The 16,232-nt window shown below is 42.2% G+C and overlaps 1 protein-coding gene across 3 annotated transcripts in view; it reads right to left on the bottom strand.

The window, feature by feature from the left end:
* The window catches only part of PIK3R6 (phosphoinositide-3-kinase regulatory subunit 6), a 156,152-nt gene that overhangs the window by 55,587 nt on the left and 84,333 nt on the right, over nt 1–16,232 (bottom strand). For 2 of the 3 annotated variants that reach the window (XR_003942632.1, XM_030208107.1), the window contains exons 6-8: nt 13,705–13,837; nt 10,173–10,242; nt 3,512–3,695 (exon numbers count right to left, since the gene is read on the bottom strand). Coding sequence is in view for 2 of the 3 variants with exons in the window: in XM_030208107.1 (XP_030063967.1) it covers nt 3,512–3,695; nt 10,173–10,242; nt 13,705–13,837 (387 nt within the window). In the remaining variant the exon portion in view is untranslated. Of the gene's footprint in view, nt 1–3,511; nt 3,696–10,172; nt 10,243–13,704; nt 13,838–16,232 lie in introns of those variants that run through there. The other variant, XM_030208108.1, reaches the window with a different exon arrangement.

The raw sequence follows: 16,232 nt of genomic DNA, 5'->3' as shown, positions 1-16,232 counted from the left end.
CAGTTGTGGGGTTTTGAGAGGGTTTGGGGGGCTCAGCACACAAGGTAAGGGAGCTATGCACCTGGGAGCAATTTGTGAAGTCCACTGCAAGGCCCCCTAGGGTGCCCGGTTGGTGTCCTGGCTTGTCAGGGGGACCAGTGCACTACGAATGCTGGCTCCTCCCACAACCAAATGGCTTGGATTTGGTAATTTCTGAGATGGGCACCCTCGGTTTCCATGATCGCTGAAAATCGGGGACGACCATCTCTAAGGACGACTATCTCCAAGGTCGACCTAAATGTTGACTGTATTATCAAACGAAAGATGACGCCCATCTTGTTTCGATAATACGGGTTTCCCCGCCCCTTTGCTGGGACGTCCTGCGAGGACGTCCTCAGGAAAACTTGGGCGCCCCTTTCGATTATGTCCCTCTGTGTGTCCCTCACTCCTCATAATATATTTTTGTGCATACTTAAATTATTACAGAACATCTGAAAATAATAGTATTCTATAATTTACATGTATAATTGTGTGCCCCGACTATGTGTACGCTAACCTTGAGCAGGGATGTTACTCAGAGGAGTTTGATTTCTTCTTTCCTATTCCCTTCCCATCCTTTGGTTCACTGCAGTTTTCTTCTTTCCCCTGGAAGGGGTTTAACTAATTGGATGGGAGGTTCTTTCCTCATCTCAGAACATTAAAATAGTTTCAAATTCTGCAGTGTTTGTTCCAGGCTATAATACCAATTAGTGGAAACAGGTTGGGAGAAGAGAGGGGAGTTTTGGTTTCAGCTAACAATGCACCAGGGCCGCCGAAAGGGGGGGAAAAAATTCCCCGGGCCTCCGGGGGGGGGGGGGGGGGGGGGCAGCGCCACCGCCGCAGTCCGGCCCGCCCGCCCTCCGTCGCTCCCTGGCATTGAATTTAAGCACCTCACCTTCGAAAGCAGCAGCAGACCACTCCTTCCTTCCGTGTCCCGCCCTCGCCTGACATAACTTCCGCGAGGGCGGGACACGGAAGGAAGGAGTGGTCTGCTGCTGCTTGCTGCGTTTTTGAAAGTGAGGCGCTTAAGGTCAGTGCAGAGGGCCCGGGGGTGGAGAGAGGGCCCGGTGGGGGGTGGAGGGGGGGCCCGGCGACCTCGGGTGGGGGGGGGCCCAGGGGCGGCTTTGTCCTGGGCCTGGCCCAGTGTCTCACCGGCCCTGCAATGCACTGGCATGTTTGGCTGAAACTAAAACATGGCTGAATTCCTTCAGACTTCCATCACCTTTCTCACCACCTCTAGCTAGTAAAAGTAGATCAAACTTAGAAATAATTGTTAATAGCTTCCAGGCTTTAGAAACCTCCCATTAAGAGCGATCCACGAACAAGCATCCTTCCGCAGATTACTGAAGACCCACTTGTTTGAGTCAATCTACGGAAAAAACCAAAACACATAGAGTCTACACTCACTTACATCAATGCATCACACATCCACTCAAGATCTCTCATTCCCCCCAATTCCACATTACTCATACATACACTTACAGGAATAGGTAAACCATGTGCCTAAATGTCTTAACACTACCATTAAACTTCCTATTATCTCCTCCCAAAGTCTCCCTGTTGATGTCCCATTGTGATATTCCTAATGATAATTTGATTATCTCGCATAACTTGTACAATGTAACCCATAACCAAATTGTATCAACTGTATTCTCTGTATTCATATCTTATTGTAAGCCACACTGAGCCCGCAAAGAGGTGGGAAAATGTGGGATACAAATGCAAACAATAAATAAATAAATAAATACTGCTTTTTCTCAGTTGTCTCACAGTAAATGCTTTTATTCATCAAACACAATTTCTACCGCACCCACACACAAACTCAAACACTGTTTTTCTCGATTTCCACACTGTCAAAGGACCTGTTTTCACATAGGACTTGACTCTTTCACATCTTCAGCCCTTCTCCTTAATGGAAACACAGCTTGTTTGCCTAGTAGGCTTTGCCAACATAACATTCTCCCAGCAGAGGGCAGGATAGCCAATCAGATGCTTGAACTCACTCAAACATTGCATGCATGCCCAGGTTGGTTTGCAGCAGATTTCAAATATGAACTTCACAATTTAAACAAACTTTTTCCATACACATAACATTGAATAAATATTTCCACAGTATTTTTCCCAAACCTTATAATTCAGTTTTTCACTAGAATAAATTATTTTCTAAGCCAAATTAAACCTTCCCAGTAAACTACAGTATTTTAGTCCAACCAGACCCACATTAAACCTCACTGAGGTCTGCATCACCCACAATTTCATACCAAAGCCTAGATTCTGTAAATGGTGTTTAGAATATAGACACGTTCAATCAGGGCCGCTGAGAGACTGGGCTGGGCCCGGGGCAAGGCCGCCCCGGGGCCCCGCCCCTGCTGCCCCGCCCCATTTTTTCGGCACATTTGGAGATAAGAGGCTGTTCATACAACCTCAGGTCTATAACTAATTGTTTCTGCATTTCTGGATGAGCCGTTTTTTTCAGGATATCGATTGTATACTTGCTTTTATCAGCAAATTTCTGTTTTGGTAGTGGAGAACTACTATATAGCCCCTGAAGCAGCCCAGTTGGGCGAAACACGGCCTGTGTCGGGCTATTATATGCATATGGGCTATTGTATGCATATTTTAACTTTGTTATATCAATAAAATATATCTTGGTTTATCAACGATCTGCTTTGTACAGTTTCCACTTTGGAGTTTGCGGATCGTCTGCCCCTTTGCTTTCTTGCATATTCCTCCCACAGTCACACCCCATTTTCAGCTACGCACATTAAAATTTACGTGTGCCTCTTTTTAGAATATGCCTAAAAAAAGCGTGTGTAAATTTCAATTATTGCCAGTTAGTGATAATTGGTTGTTATTGGCTATCACTGATTGGCCCGTTACACAATTAAGTAGTGTGCATAAATTGGCCACTTATACAAATTAACGCATTCTACTCAACATACTTCGGGGGTAGATGCACAAAAATCAAAACGAAATACCAAACACGCACACCAAGCATTTTAAAATGTCTGTTCTCCCCATCCTCACCTGAAAATGTGACATAAATCCTGGCGCGTATATTTAGGCGCACTGGGCCATATTCTATAACTAGGTACCTTTTCTCCTGTGCGCATTAGAAGTTTGGTGCACATCTTTACAAAATACGCTTAGCGAGCTGTGCGCCTAAATTCTAATCAGTGTCAATTAGTGCTCATTATTGCTTGTTAAGTGCTGTTATCAGCTTGAGTTACGCATATTATTATAGAATCCACGTCAATTTCTGCGCAGAAATCTAGGCGCGTTATATAGCTTAAGACAGGGAAATTTTGGTTTAGTTACTAATTGTAATCAGGGATGTTTTGTTCCCTTTTTAAAAAAAATATTTTGTAATCCACACTAAGCCTAAAGGCAAGTAGTGAAATAGAAGTTCTCATATGGTATTGTATGTTTTATTGAAAACCACAGAAGCTTTTTGAGATAGGCTGTGAATGAATGCTTTAAATATTTACATTACCTGCAGTGTCTTTTGCAGTCTCTGAACATCACATTGGTCTCCCAGTGCTGCTTGCATGCTGTGTGCTATCACATATCTCATACACGCTGTGGGAGTTTGCTGTCCCTGGGCAGCATGAACTTCGTAGAGCAGGGAGTTACAAACTGACTCCGAAATCAAATCCGGATCTAAGAATACAAACACCCTGCAGAAATCAAGTGGAAAGGACTCTTTATTTTCTTAATTAAATTTCTACTTTGCATAGAGCTATAAAGACATTCTAAGTAAGTAATAAATAAGCAGCTTAATTCTTATATACACTACATATTGGAAGATGATACATAGTAGAAACAACACTGTACAAGCCCAATTTTGCATTTTCCTTTGATTCCTCCTTTTTTACTTTTCTGCTGCTGATTTTGTGGGCTTTGTTTATGAGAACTGACTGAGACTGAAATTTGATTCCATTTTGTTTGCTTATTTTAGGTGATCGATTTAAAAAAAAATTTATTACCTGTTGATAAATCTTATAAAGAATTAAAAAAAAAGGAAGAAGAATGCTCAAGTTGGCATGTTGAAAATGTGCAAGGTATTTTATAAAATGCTTGCTGAATGCTGAGCTTTTTGTAAAATACACAAGATCATGGAAGAGCCACTGTACAAAAGTATACATTCAAAAAAGAGCAGTATCACTTGAAGCTTTGAACATGTAAACAGCAGATTTTGCAACCTAAGGGGGCAATTCAATAAAGTGAGAGCTAACATTTATGTGTGTATTATGAATGCAAATATTTAAAATACTAGCATGTACATATCCCGACTGATATTTAGTGCTACTTAACCGGTCAGGACGGATGCTGACTTGTTAAATATCGCTTAACCGGCTAGCCGCCCATATTCAGTGAGGGATAACTGGCTGTCTTCCACTGAATATCCATGGTTAATGGCTGGTGGATAACAGGTTATATCACAAGATGTAACTGGCTATGCGCCAATTTTTAAACCAGGTTTGGCGGTCATATTTGGCCATGTCAAACCCCGGTATATCTTTGGCCGGTTTAAAGATAATCGGCTATGTCTGAACATTGACATAGCTGGTTATCTTCAAACCACCTGAAGAAAACCCGGATATTCAATGCTGGTCACCGGGTTCAGCGCAGACCATGGAAGACAACCTGCCTATCTCCCGCTGTCCGAATATTGGGGCCATCATGCATAGCGTGTATTTGCAAGGGGAGTGTACACATGAGCAGAGACTGGATGAGACTATAAAGTATGCGCACATCTTTGATATTAAGGTGCCTACTGTTACACCAGCTCCTTGGCTGGCAAAAGAAATAGTTGTGCCTAAAGACTACATGTGTATCTATTCTTTAAGCTAGTATTGAGGGGTATTTTTGATATGACGTCTAAATCCGACTTTGGATGTTTTCCGCAAAACATCCAAAAATCCAGTAGTGAACATGACCATTTTCGAACCTGAAAAACTTTTTTTTTTTAAAGTGGACATTTGCTAGATTTCATAGTGCATCTATCTTTTTGGAACATTTTTGAGAAAAACATCCAAGTGAAAAATGCACAAAGTCAAGCCATTGGGATGTAGGAGGAACCAGCATTCTTAGTAGACTAGCCACACAGACATCCCAGGAGAGCACCCTAGGGGACACTGCAGTGGACTTCACAGAGTTTCCAATGAATTAGATGCAGGGCCGTGCTGATGCGGTAAGCAAGGTAAGCGCCGCAGGGGGGTGCCACTGCCCTGCTGTCTGTCCTATCTCCGTTGCCCTCCCCTTTTCATGCAAAGGAGCAGTATTAATTGAGGCAGGCACGCTCTTCAAGTTACGTGAGAATACAACCAGATTGCTATTTATGCTTCGGTTTGGGGCTAGCTCCTCAGTCAGGGTGAGTTTCAGAGCTTGAAACAGCATTCAAATTAAAGAGAACCTGAAATTTTAAAAGTGCTAAAAATAAGTTTTAAAAGTATTTGCCTTAAATCTAATTGCAGAATTCAGGTGCTGGGCGTCTGTACTTGGTTGTCATATGCTCAGATTTGTTTAAATCATATGCAAATTAGTCCGGTGTTTTTCACTAAACATTCCCATGAGTGTGTATGTTAATCTGCATTCAAATAGCGCTCTCTGATTGGATGATCAGCTTCTGTTAAGAAATCTGCCCGGGAAGTGAACAGAGTGAGAGCTGTCCTTTGCCAAGAGAGACATCCAGCTGTGACTTCCTGTGTTTGTTGACTGAAGTTATAAAAGAGTGCCTGATTGTGGTAAATGAGAAAATATAAGTGAAAAGAGATTGGTGGCGATTGAAGTTTCTCTAGTGAGAAAAGGATCTGAATATTTCAGGATTACTTGAAGTTTATGAAGAATAGAAAAGGGTGAATTTCAGTTTAAGAGTGTTTAAATGCTATAAGCTATATAACGGCTAGGTAGATTTAAGTGACTGTAAGCAAGGAAACCTTAATATTTGATCTGAAATAAATATTTGATCTGAGATAGTTGATCAGAGATAAATGTTTGATCTGAATTATATCCTTTGGTGCAAAGGAGATTAGAATGCAATAGAGTATTTCTTTCTGTTTACCAGTACAGTCAAATAATTCCATTCCACTTAAATAATTTTTTGTTATATATAAGAGAGAGTAGTATCTGGATTTATTGTAAATCAAATTGATTCCATTCACAGGAATTCATATTCACCTTCACCTTCATGCATTCATCCGATATTATCTTTTAAGGATGAAGTTTTATTTTATGTTCACTCTGTCTCTTGTGAGCTGAGCACAGTTAGTTTCCTCGGCTGGCACGACTACATATTAGAGGTATTTTGATACTGCGTGAAGTTTTACCACAGACGGGTGACATATATAAAACATTCTCCTTGGATAGGATGTGATATGTGAAAATACATTTTGCTTTAATGAAATTGCTAAACTTTAGAGTCAGAGACTTATCAATGAGGGATACATACAGTGCTATTTTTTCCTGAGATCCGGCTTACTTGCCTGCTCCCTTCTGTTCCTGCTCTGCTGGACGGGGGGGGGGCGCCAACCGATAGTCTGCAGGGGGGCACCAGAGACTCTAGGCACGGCCCTGATTAGATGTGCCACCTTGTTGTGCATTTCTGCATAAATATTTTCCACCTGTCACGCTTTCAAAGCAGGAAACTGGGTTGTGAGCCCTTGGGCCACTGCCGAGCAGCAGCGGCAGGCAAAACCACCCTACACCAGAGGCAGGGCAGAACTCTGATAAAGAGCTAGGCTTCACCTGCACATGGCCACCTTTCACCAGGAGTTGAGCCCCTGGTTGCTGGCGGCCAGCAGGACTTATATGGCAGGTCAGGACTGGAACAGCTAGGCAGCACAGGGCCGGAGGGTCAGAGGGAAAAGGGAATGAACACGGGCAGCAAGCGAGGAAACTGGGCTAGGACTCACGGATAGACAACATAACACAAGGCAGGGAATGGACAAGCTAGGGGACAGAAACTGGAAGCTGCAAGCAGCCACTAAAACAGGAAACAAACACTGACAAACAAGGGAAAGAACTAAAAGCTGCAAGCAGCCACTAAACAAGAAACACAGAGAACCCAGAACAAGGCACAGAAAACTAAGAAACAAGACTAGGACAGTACAAGCTAAGCAACACAAAGACTAAGCAGACTCTGGCAAGGAACTAAAACAAGGAATCAAATTCAGGCTGAAGTGCAACACCATCCTCAACACTTCGTAGCCAGCCACAAGATGAGTAACTGTTTCTAGCTCTTTCTTACAGAATCTACAGATGTCCGTTGCACTAGTTTGTTTTTCAATGCTTGCTATAATCCATCTCATCTGTAATCCGCTGTCCTGGCCTGCAACTATCAATCGCTCATCCTTAGCTTTCAATTATCCTTAACCATTCATGTCCATGTGTGTCCAATGTTGATCCATGAATGGTTCCTGGAGTGACATTTTGTATTTCCTGCTGTACTTACGGATTGTCAATTGTTGTTCCTTCCCTGCTCATCCAATTCCTTAAAAGAGTTTTTTTCTCCTCCTTCGCAAATTCTGTCATTGCCTTTCCTTTTGGTACCAAAGGATTTTCAACTATTCCTTCTACTCATCGGAATGCTTGTCCAAGTTTAATGACAGAACTGGATTCTGGAAGTTTTCTTTCATATTTCATACTTTTTGAAAATGCAAATGATCAACTGGCAGGCTAAGCCCTAGGGTTAACATAGTGCTTAATTACCGGAAGGGATCATGGTGGCCATTTTGGTTCCTAGGGTCATACTTCAGAAAATCACTAAAAATCTACCTGTTCAAAAAGGCATATCCTACCGACCCAACATAAGTGCCTGAACTCTGCAACACGGCAAAACCACAGCTCGTAATGGACACCACATAACCCTTCCTCTCTTCTATCCCCACTGCGCCCAAACTCATGAACCTTATTCGACCACATCACCACCTTGTATTTGTTTCTCTACCGGACTTGGCGAATGCCTTTATGGTACTATGTAAGTCACATTGAGCCTGCAAATAAGTGGGAAAATGTGGGATACAAATGTTAACCAATAAAATAGAATACAACCAGGAGCAAATAGGCATCGCTGCTGCTAGGCACCAACGACCCCCATTAGGGCTGGGGATGGGACTAGAAGTTGTGGGTGTGTGTGTGGGGGGGTTCAGAATAGGCAGAGTGGAGGTCGCATATATATGTGTGAGAAATCAGATTTGATTGTAGCAATGGGGGGGAATCAGTGGCTGGCGGGGGTGATTAGGGAGACCATACATGGGGAGGTGATCAGGGCAGCTCTGAGCGCAGAAGCAGTTATTTCAAAAGGCTGCTCTCATGCGCATGTGGGTGGGGAGATTGCACGTAGGTATTCCCTATATGCAACTTTTTGAATTATTGCTTCTCCAGATAATCATGGAGAGATGTACACATGCAATCTTGCACCTATTTTACAAGAGGCTCTGTGTTTGGCACTAACGCTCCTCTAGCGTGGCTTAGTAAACAGGTCCCTTAATCACTTGTACAATTGGTAGATTCTCAAGAAACTGCCAGTTTTATGAGTGATTAAGTGTTGGAAGACTCATCCATTGACCTTAATGTTCTACTGTTCTGCATATTCTGTAAGGTTTCTTCTGTTCCTCCACTTCGATGGCTTTTCTCCCTATACCAAGGAGGGTCATGTGTAAAAGCACATAATCCTTGTCTTTAGACAAACTGAGTCAAAAAGAATGCCAATTCCGGTGTCAGAAATACAGAGTGGTAATTGCGTTAACGTTAATGAGTAGCAGAGTATCATTAGGTAGTTGAGGAGGGAGAATTACGTGTCCTGTTCTGGTACAAGTTTCGTTGTGTTGCAGGGTTCAGGTGTTTAGGTTGGATTGTTGTGGTAGGCCTTCTTGAACAGATTGGTCTTTAATGATTTCCGAAAGGTTGTTAGGTCATGCATTGTTTTCGTGATGTTTGGCAGTGCATTCCATATTTGTGTGCTTATATAGGAGAAGCTGGATGCATATGTTGATTTGTATTTTAGTCCTTTGCAGCTTGGGTAGTGGAGATTTAGGAATGTGCGTGCTGACCTGTTTGTGTTTCTGGTTGGTAAGTCTATGAGGTCTGCCATGTAGATCAGGGCTTCGCTGTGAATAATTTTGTGAACCAGGGTGCAGATTTTGAACGTGATTCGTTCTTTAATTGGGAGCCAATGCAGTTTTTCATGTAGGGGTTTGGCACTTTCGTATCTTGTTTTTCCAAATATGAGTCTGGCTGCGGTGTTTTGGGCAGTATGAAGTTTCTTCATAATTTGTTCTTTATTCTTTACATCCGGCATAGATTGCATTGAAGTAGTCTAGGTGACTTAGCACCATTGATTGTACCAGGCTGCGGAATATTTCCCTCGGGAAGAAAGGTTTTACTCGTTTGAGTTTCCACATTGAGTGGAACATTTTCTTTGTTGTAATTTCTGCTTGGCTTTCTAGCGTAAGGTTTCGGTCAATGGTGACTCAGAGAATTTTCAGGTTGTCTGAGACAGGAAGAGTGTAATCTGAGGTGTTTATATTGGTGGGTTTGTACGTATTGTAATAGAGAGATCATCAATGTTTAAGAGATGGGAGGGAGGTTAGATCCTTATAAAAATGTCCTTTTACTTTTCAAGTTTCAGAAGTTATTGAGGCCGATATTCAGACCACAGGAGATAGCTGGGTTGCCTCCTGCAGTTGGTGCCGAGCCCATTCAATGCTGGGCTGTTTCCGGTGTCCAGCTTTGAATATCTGGGTGTTTTTTTGGCTGGATTCAACATATTCAGCACTGGCCAGTTAAACTGAAGCCGGCCAGAGTCAGGCCTGCTATTTTGGCAGCCTAATTTGGCCGCCAAACTTAGCCGGTGATGTGCTGAACATTGGCAGATAGCTGGTTACATTGCGCAATATAACCAGCTATCCGCTAAGCACTAACTGGTGGTATTCAGCAGGAGATAGCCAGCTATCTTCCGCTAAATATTGCCAGATAGCCAGTTAAGTGCCATTTAACAGGCTAGGAGCCATTCCTGGCCAGTTAAATGGTTTTAAATATTAGGGGGATTGTCCCCCTGCACCCCAAGGTGGATACTACTTTACCATAATATCTAAGGGTCACTTTCACAAATCTCATCTTTGAAAAAAACCAAAATTGAACATGGCACTTACCTTTCCTGATGAGCATACACTTTGCTCCCAAGACTTTGCTCAGAAATAACCATCCTTTGGTATGATAACCCTAAAAGATATACAATAAAAGGATATTGTAATAAGAAACAGTGATGACTGTTTTGAAGGATTTTCCTATAGGTAAACAGCTGTTTGCTTACCCTCCCCATGTTAAAAATGCCTGTGCCTGAAGGTGCATGTCTAAGATGGAGATAAGTTGAGGCGGGAAAGTCTATATAGACCTGGTGTAATTGTGGACCCCTCTTGCAGCAAGAACTCACATAACTTACAGTATTTTATAAATTATGTGCATAACTGGGAGGCTGGCTCATATTCCACCCATGTTTCTCCCACATGCTTGCCCCTTTGCAGTGGCATGCTTCAGTACTTACATACACATTACAGAATAGTGCTGTAACAAAACAGTGGGTTTTAAGCCTGTAAACTATATTATTTCTTGAACTGTATTCCTCTAGTTTAGCCAGCAGGTGGTGCATGTACGTTTAAAGCTGTTACAGAGAAATGACTGTCAATTCTTTAGTTAGCACACAGAGGAAGTAACCTGCAGTGGGTGTGACCCCGCTACTTTTAAAATTTGCTGTTCTGGGTTCTGATAGGCCCAGTCTCAGATTGGGAGGGAAGACAGAAGGATCTCTTCACTGAGACCCTGTGAGCAGTTATATTCTATAACCTGTGAGCAGCTATATTTCCTATACTCTCCAGGCACTATTCAGGTAGTGAACAAGTTTTTAAATAATTATAGATTTATATTCAGTTACCTGTTATGATGTACTGTTTTTGTTCCCTCTGTTTGTATGGTTCACCTTTCAATATTTTTATGACAATAAATCTTTTTTTTTTTTAGTTTATTGCCTCTGCTTGTCTGGATTAAGAATCTAGGAACTGTGGGACCTCTAGGAGTGTGGCCCCAGCAACCTAGAAATCACTGGGGAACACTTTGAGAGCAGGAAACTTGCCCAGAGGCAGTTGGGACCTACTCAGTGGGAGGAGGGTGCTAATGTAGAGTACAAGTGGCAGGTGCAGGCAGACCTGAGCTGTGCTGTAGACCCTCTAAGGTGGCCGCAGGGTTAGCCCCAGGTGGGTGCTAGGCATTTCATGACAAATCCTTAGGGTGATTATGCACGTAAGTGCTACTTTTTGCCATATTTCAACATACAAAGGGGTGCCTAGCTGTAAGATTGCCCTTAATGTCACAAAGTCCACTGGTTCTTTTCACCATAAACTGTGCACCATTTCTCAAAAGGAAAGTATATGTGTATTTTCCTTTGGGAAATTACCCTGGGAAAAAGGTACCTACACAGATGCGCACCTGCTTTCAGTTTGGTACTTTTTTCATGGAACATAATATGTGTAGTTTTAAAAATTCAATGCATTTCTAAATACCATGATTACAGTGAAGAAACAACACTAGTGGTCATGGGTCATGATGGAGGTATAGTGGGTGAGTATAGTAGAGGGAAGAAGGGAAGGGGAGGGAGAAGGGGCATTTTTTTCCCTCTAAAACGCCACATATGTTGTGACATTTTAGATAGTAAGATATTCATATTCCTCCGGATTCTATATAATGCACTTAGCGTTCTGTGACAAAATCCAAGCGCATTCTATAATAATGTGTGTAGCTTAATTGGCTTAACAAGCTAATCGCGCTGTTAACAGCACTTAACAAGCAATAATGAGCACTAATTGGCAATAATTAGAATTTACGCGCATAACTCCCTAAGCGTATTCTGTAATGCACTGCACAGGCAAAAAGGGGCATGGTTATACGTGGGGAAATGGGCATTTTGTGGGCATTCCAAAATTTATGTCCATTGTTATAGAATATGGCCTTCCACGCCTAAATCTACATGTGGGGGTTTACGCCATGTTTTTGTTGATATAAACAGATGCGCGTAGTTTTAGGTGCTAGGATATCGACTAAGCACATTCTATATACTGTGCCTAAATCTAGGCGCTGTATATAGAATATGCTTAGGTGAAAATGTTTTCAGGACGGATTTTTTTTATGCACCATATCTAGAATATGCCCATTGTGCATTGAGGGGTCCTTTTACAAAGGTGTGCTAGTGTTTTTAACACAAGCTAAATGCTGGAGATGCCTATAGGAATATATAGCTGTCTCTAGCATGTAGCGCACGCATATTTAATGCATGCACTAAAAACGCTAGCACACCTTTGTAAAAGGACCCCTTGGGTGTATTATAAGTACATACGTACATAAGTAATGCCACACTAGGAAAAGACCAAGGGTCCATCGAGCTCAGCGTCCTGTCCACGACAGCGGCCAATCCAGGCCAAGGGCACCTGGCAAGCTTCCCAAACGTACAAACATTCTATACATGTTATTCCTGGAATTGTGGATTTTTCCCAAGTCCATTTAGTAGTGGTTTATGGACTTCTCTTTAGGAAACCGTCTAACCCCTTTTAAAACTCTGCCAAGCTAACCGCCTTCACTACGTTCTCCGGTAACGAATTCCAGAGTTTAATTATGCGTTGGGTGAAGAAATATTTTCTCTGATTTGTTTTAAATTTACTACATTGTAGTTTCATCGAATGCCCCCTAGTCCTAGTATTTTTGGAAAGCATGAACAGACGCTTCACATCCACCTGTTCCACTCCACTCATTATTTTATATACCTCTATCATGTCTCCCCTCAGCCGTCTCTTTTCCAAGCTGAAAAGCCCTAGCCTCTTTAGTCTTTCTTCATAGGGAAGTCGTCCCATCCCTGCTATCATTTTAGTCGCCCTTCACAGATACTGTACACTGTTGGATTTATTTTGTTTGTGGCTTAATAAAATGAAATTTAATTAAAAATGGAATAGGTACAGTCGTTCAAATATTTGAACCTTTTTCGGAGATGGGAAGGTGGTAGAACTAGAGGACATGAATTGAGGTTGAAGAGGGGCAGACTTAGGAGTAATGTTAGGAAGTATTTTTTCACAGAGAGGGTGGTGGATATGTGGAATGCCCTCCCGTGGGAGGTGGTGGAAATGAAAACAGTAATGGAATTCAAATGTGCATGGGATAAACACAAAGGAATCCTGTTTAGAAGGAATGGATCCACGGAATCTTAGCGGAGATTGGATGGTGACGCCGGTAATTGGGAAGCAAAACTGGTGCTGGGTAGACGTCTACATGACTGAATAGATATGGATGGGCTGGAGTGTAAATTTTAAGGGGTTTCGATGTTAGCTTCAGAACGTAGTACAAGAACAGTGCTGGGCAGACTTCTACGGTCCGTGCCCTGAGAATGGGGTATAAAGTATCACATACCATGTAAAATTAGATTATCTTGTTGGGCAGACTGGATGGACCGTACAGATCTTTATCTGCCGTCATTTACTATGTTACTATGTAATAGGTATATTGTTGCTTCCATTGACTTAACTCAAACCAAGGAACACCTCTGCAGAACACTAGAAGGTAAATGACTTAAAAATTGCCCTGAGAGCTATTCAGTAATGCAGATGTTCAGTTAGGAGAAAAAAAGAAAATAATTCCATAGCATACCTGGTACTGCTCTTTCATTTTTTATCTTCATAGCACAGTCCAAGCCAACAATGCAATAGGGCTTGGGTAGAGTCAGCAGCTTTTTACAGAAATCATACACCCTCTCGTAAAGATTATCGGATATGTATGGTGCCTGGTACAGAAGACAAATATTAACAAAGAAACACATACATCAAAAGTCCAAGTAAACAACGCAGTAAGACACAGGTGGAATTAACAGCTGAGATAGAGAACGGAGGTGCTAGGCAATGTAGGTATTTAATGCAATCCCAACAGAAGGATCATTCTCCATTACATAGCCTTGGTGATCACAATTTTCAAAATGACTTACTTGGGTATGACAGTCTTCCTCTACCCAGCTAAAAGTCCACACAGTATGTACACATGCACCTCCTTTTAAGCAGTTTAAGAGGTGTTCCTTGGACATTTAGGTTGGAAATAAAAAACAGCAAACACGCAAATGAGAAAGAGCTCCAAGCTACAACTGGAATATGAAGAAAAGGAGACTGAAGGAAAGGAGATATTCAAAGAAAAAGGTAGTAAGGTAGTGGTTCCAAAACCTGGTCCTGGACGCACCCCAGCCAGTCAGGTTTTTAGAATACCCATAATAAATATTCATGAATAGATTTGCCAGGGCAGTCTATGGATGGTGGACACAGAAGTTATTTGGGCAGCGCATATATAATTATCTGGGCAAGTAAGACCAAACAAATAGCAGGAAGAAGTAACTAACTTGCCAGTCACACACACACGAGGAGCGGAACCGGATGCACATGCTGTAGCAGGTTCCGAGAAACAGATGGGCAAGCGATCTGCTAGTCCCAATAGAATTGGTGATGAAGAAGCAGACACGATGAAGGCTGATAAAAAGCCTTTATTGTAGAATACTGGATAAAGCTTCAGGGGCGATACTAACATAAATTAGTGCAAAAGCATAATTAATGTTGGGAACACAAAATTATAAGCATAAGCTGTTAACATTAAATCTAATTAACTGTTAGAAACTTCTTCATCATCATCAATTCACATATAGCAGGACATGTTTATCCACTCCTAACGCAGCTAAAATAAGTTTAGAATGATGCTTGAAAATTTTGTGCAACTTTCTTTAAATTAGTCTGCTTATTTTTTTACTCCTGTTACTTTATCATATCCTATATAATAATTTGCACCTCCAACGTTCCATGACTGGCTGCCTGGGTTCGTAACATCTCCTGACATCAGCCAGCCTCCAATGTTCCATTTCCCCTCACTGTCCCGCCCTCGTGTCAAGACGTAATGACATCAGAAGGCGGAACAGTGAGAGGGAAGGGAACACTGGAGGCGAGCTGACGTCAGGAGGGATGTTACGAATGGAACGGAAGCCAGCGCGAGAATATTCAGGTACAAATCGAGAGGAGGAGAGAATCGCGGGACATCGCGAGGAGGGAGGAAAGGAAGGGAAGGGCAGGGCAGAAGAGAATTGATGGACATGGATGGGATGGGAGGACAGTAGAGGAGAGAATCGCGGAACATGGATGGGAGGGCAGGGGAGAGAGAGAGAGAAAAAAAAGCTTACATGAAAGCCTTCCTAGGGTCCTTTCAATGTTGAGGAAACAGGCATGGTTCCACTAGTCTATCTATATGTTCCATCTTTGCTTAACCCTGTGCTATCTTTTAAAATGTTTTATTACATACTAGTAAAAGAGGCCCGTTTCTGAGCAAATGAAACGGGCGCTAGCAAGGTTTTCTGGCCCCATTTTAAGATTCTTTCTGTTCTTTCTTGTGTATTTATTAATAGTTGCCAAGAGCCGTGGACTCAATATACCACCTTTCTGTGGTACAACCAAAGTGGTTTACATATTCTATGCAGGCACTTTCTCTGTTCCTACTGGGCTCACAATCTAGGTTTTTGTACCCGGAGCAACAGATTTATATCACAATTTCAGAAAGCTGCTGTTTACCTGGGAACAATGGCATTAGACGGAAGTATCTGGGGGAGCAATGGGGGTGCAAGCTGCAGTGACATTTTGCACTTCGTGTCTACCACATCACGGCCTTCTCTCCCCTTGCCTTTAAAATTAGCTATAAGAGACACTATAAGAAAATATCATAAGGACTTCTGCGCATAGGAATCCCTCCCCCTCCCCATTTCAGTCTCACAGTTTAGCCATTGTTATAATTATTTGATAGCAGCATTCAACAAATTCTTCTACATGGAATGAAGTCTCTGTTCGATACAGCAGTGTTTCCCAAATCGGTCCTGGAGTACCCCCTTGCCAATCAAGTTTTTAGGATACCCACAATGAATATGCATACACTGACTCCATTGGATATAATTTTTTAAGGAAAGTTAATTGTGGATATCTTGAAAACCTGACTGGCAAGGGGGTAATTCAGGACTCACCTGGGAAACAATGCTATACAAGTGGAAAAGAATCATTGTATAAACCCTGTAACTCCTGTTCTATCACACCTCCTGCCCCTCCCTCAGGAACAACAGCAATATTCTGCTTCCACTTCCAGACACTTTATGAAGAACCACAATG

The sequence above is a fragment of the Microcaecilia unicolor genome, chromosome 6 (genome assembly GCF_901765095.1).
Source record: "Microcaecilia unicolor chromosome 6, aMicUni1.1, whole genome shotgun sequence".
Taxonomy (NCBI): domain Eukaryota; kingdom Metazoa; phylum Chordata; class Amphibia; order Gymnophiona; family Siphonopidae; genus Microcaecilia; species Microcaecilia unicolor.
Note: the sequence above shows the minus strand (reverse complement) of the source record. Positions and strands in the feature narration are given on the sequence as shown.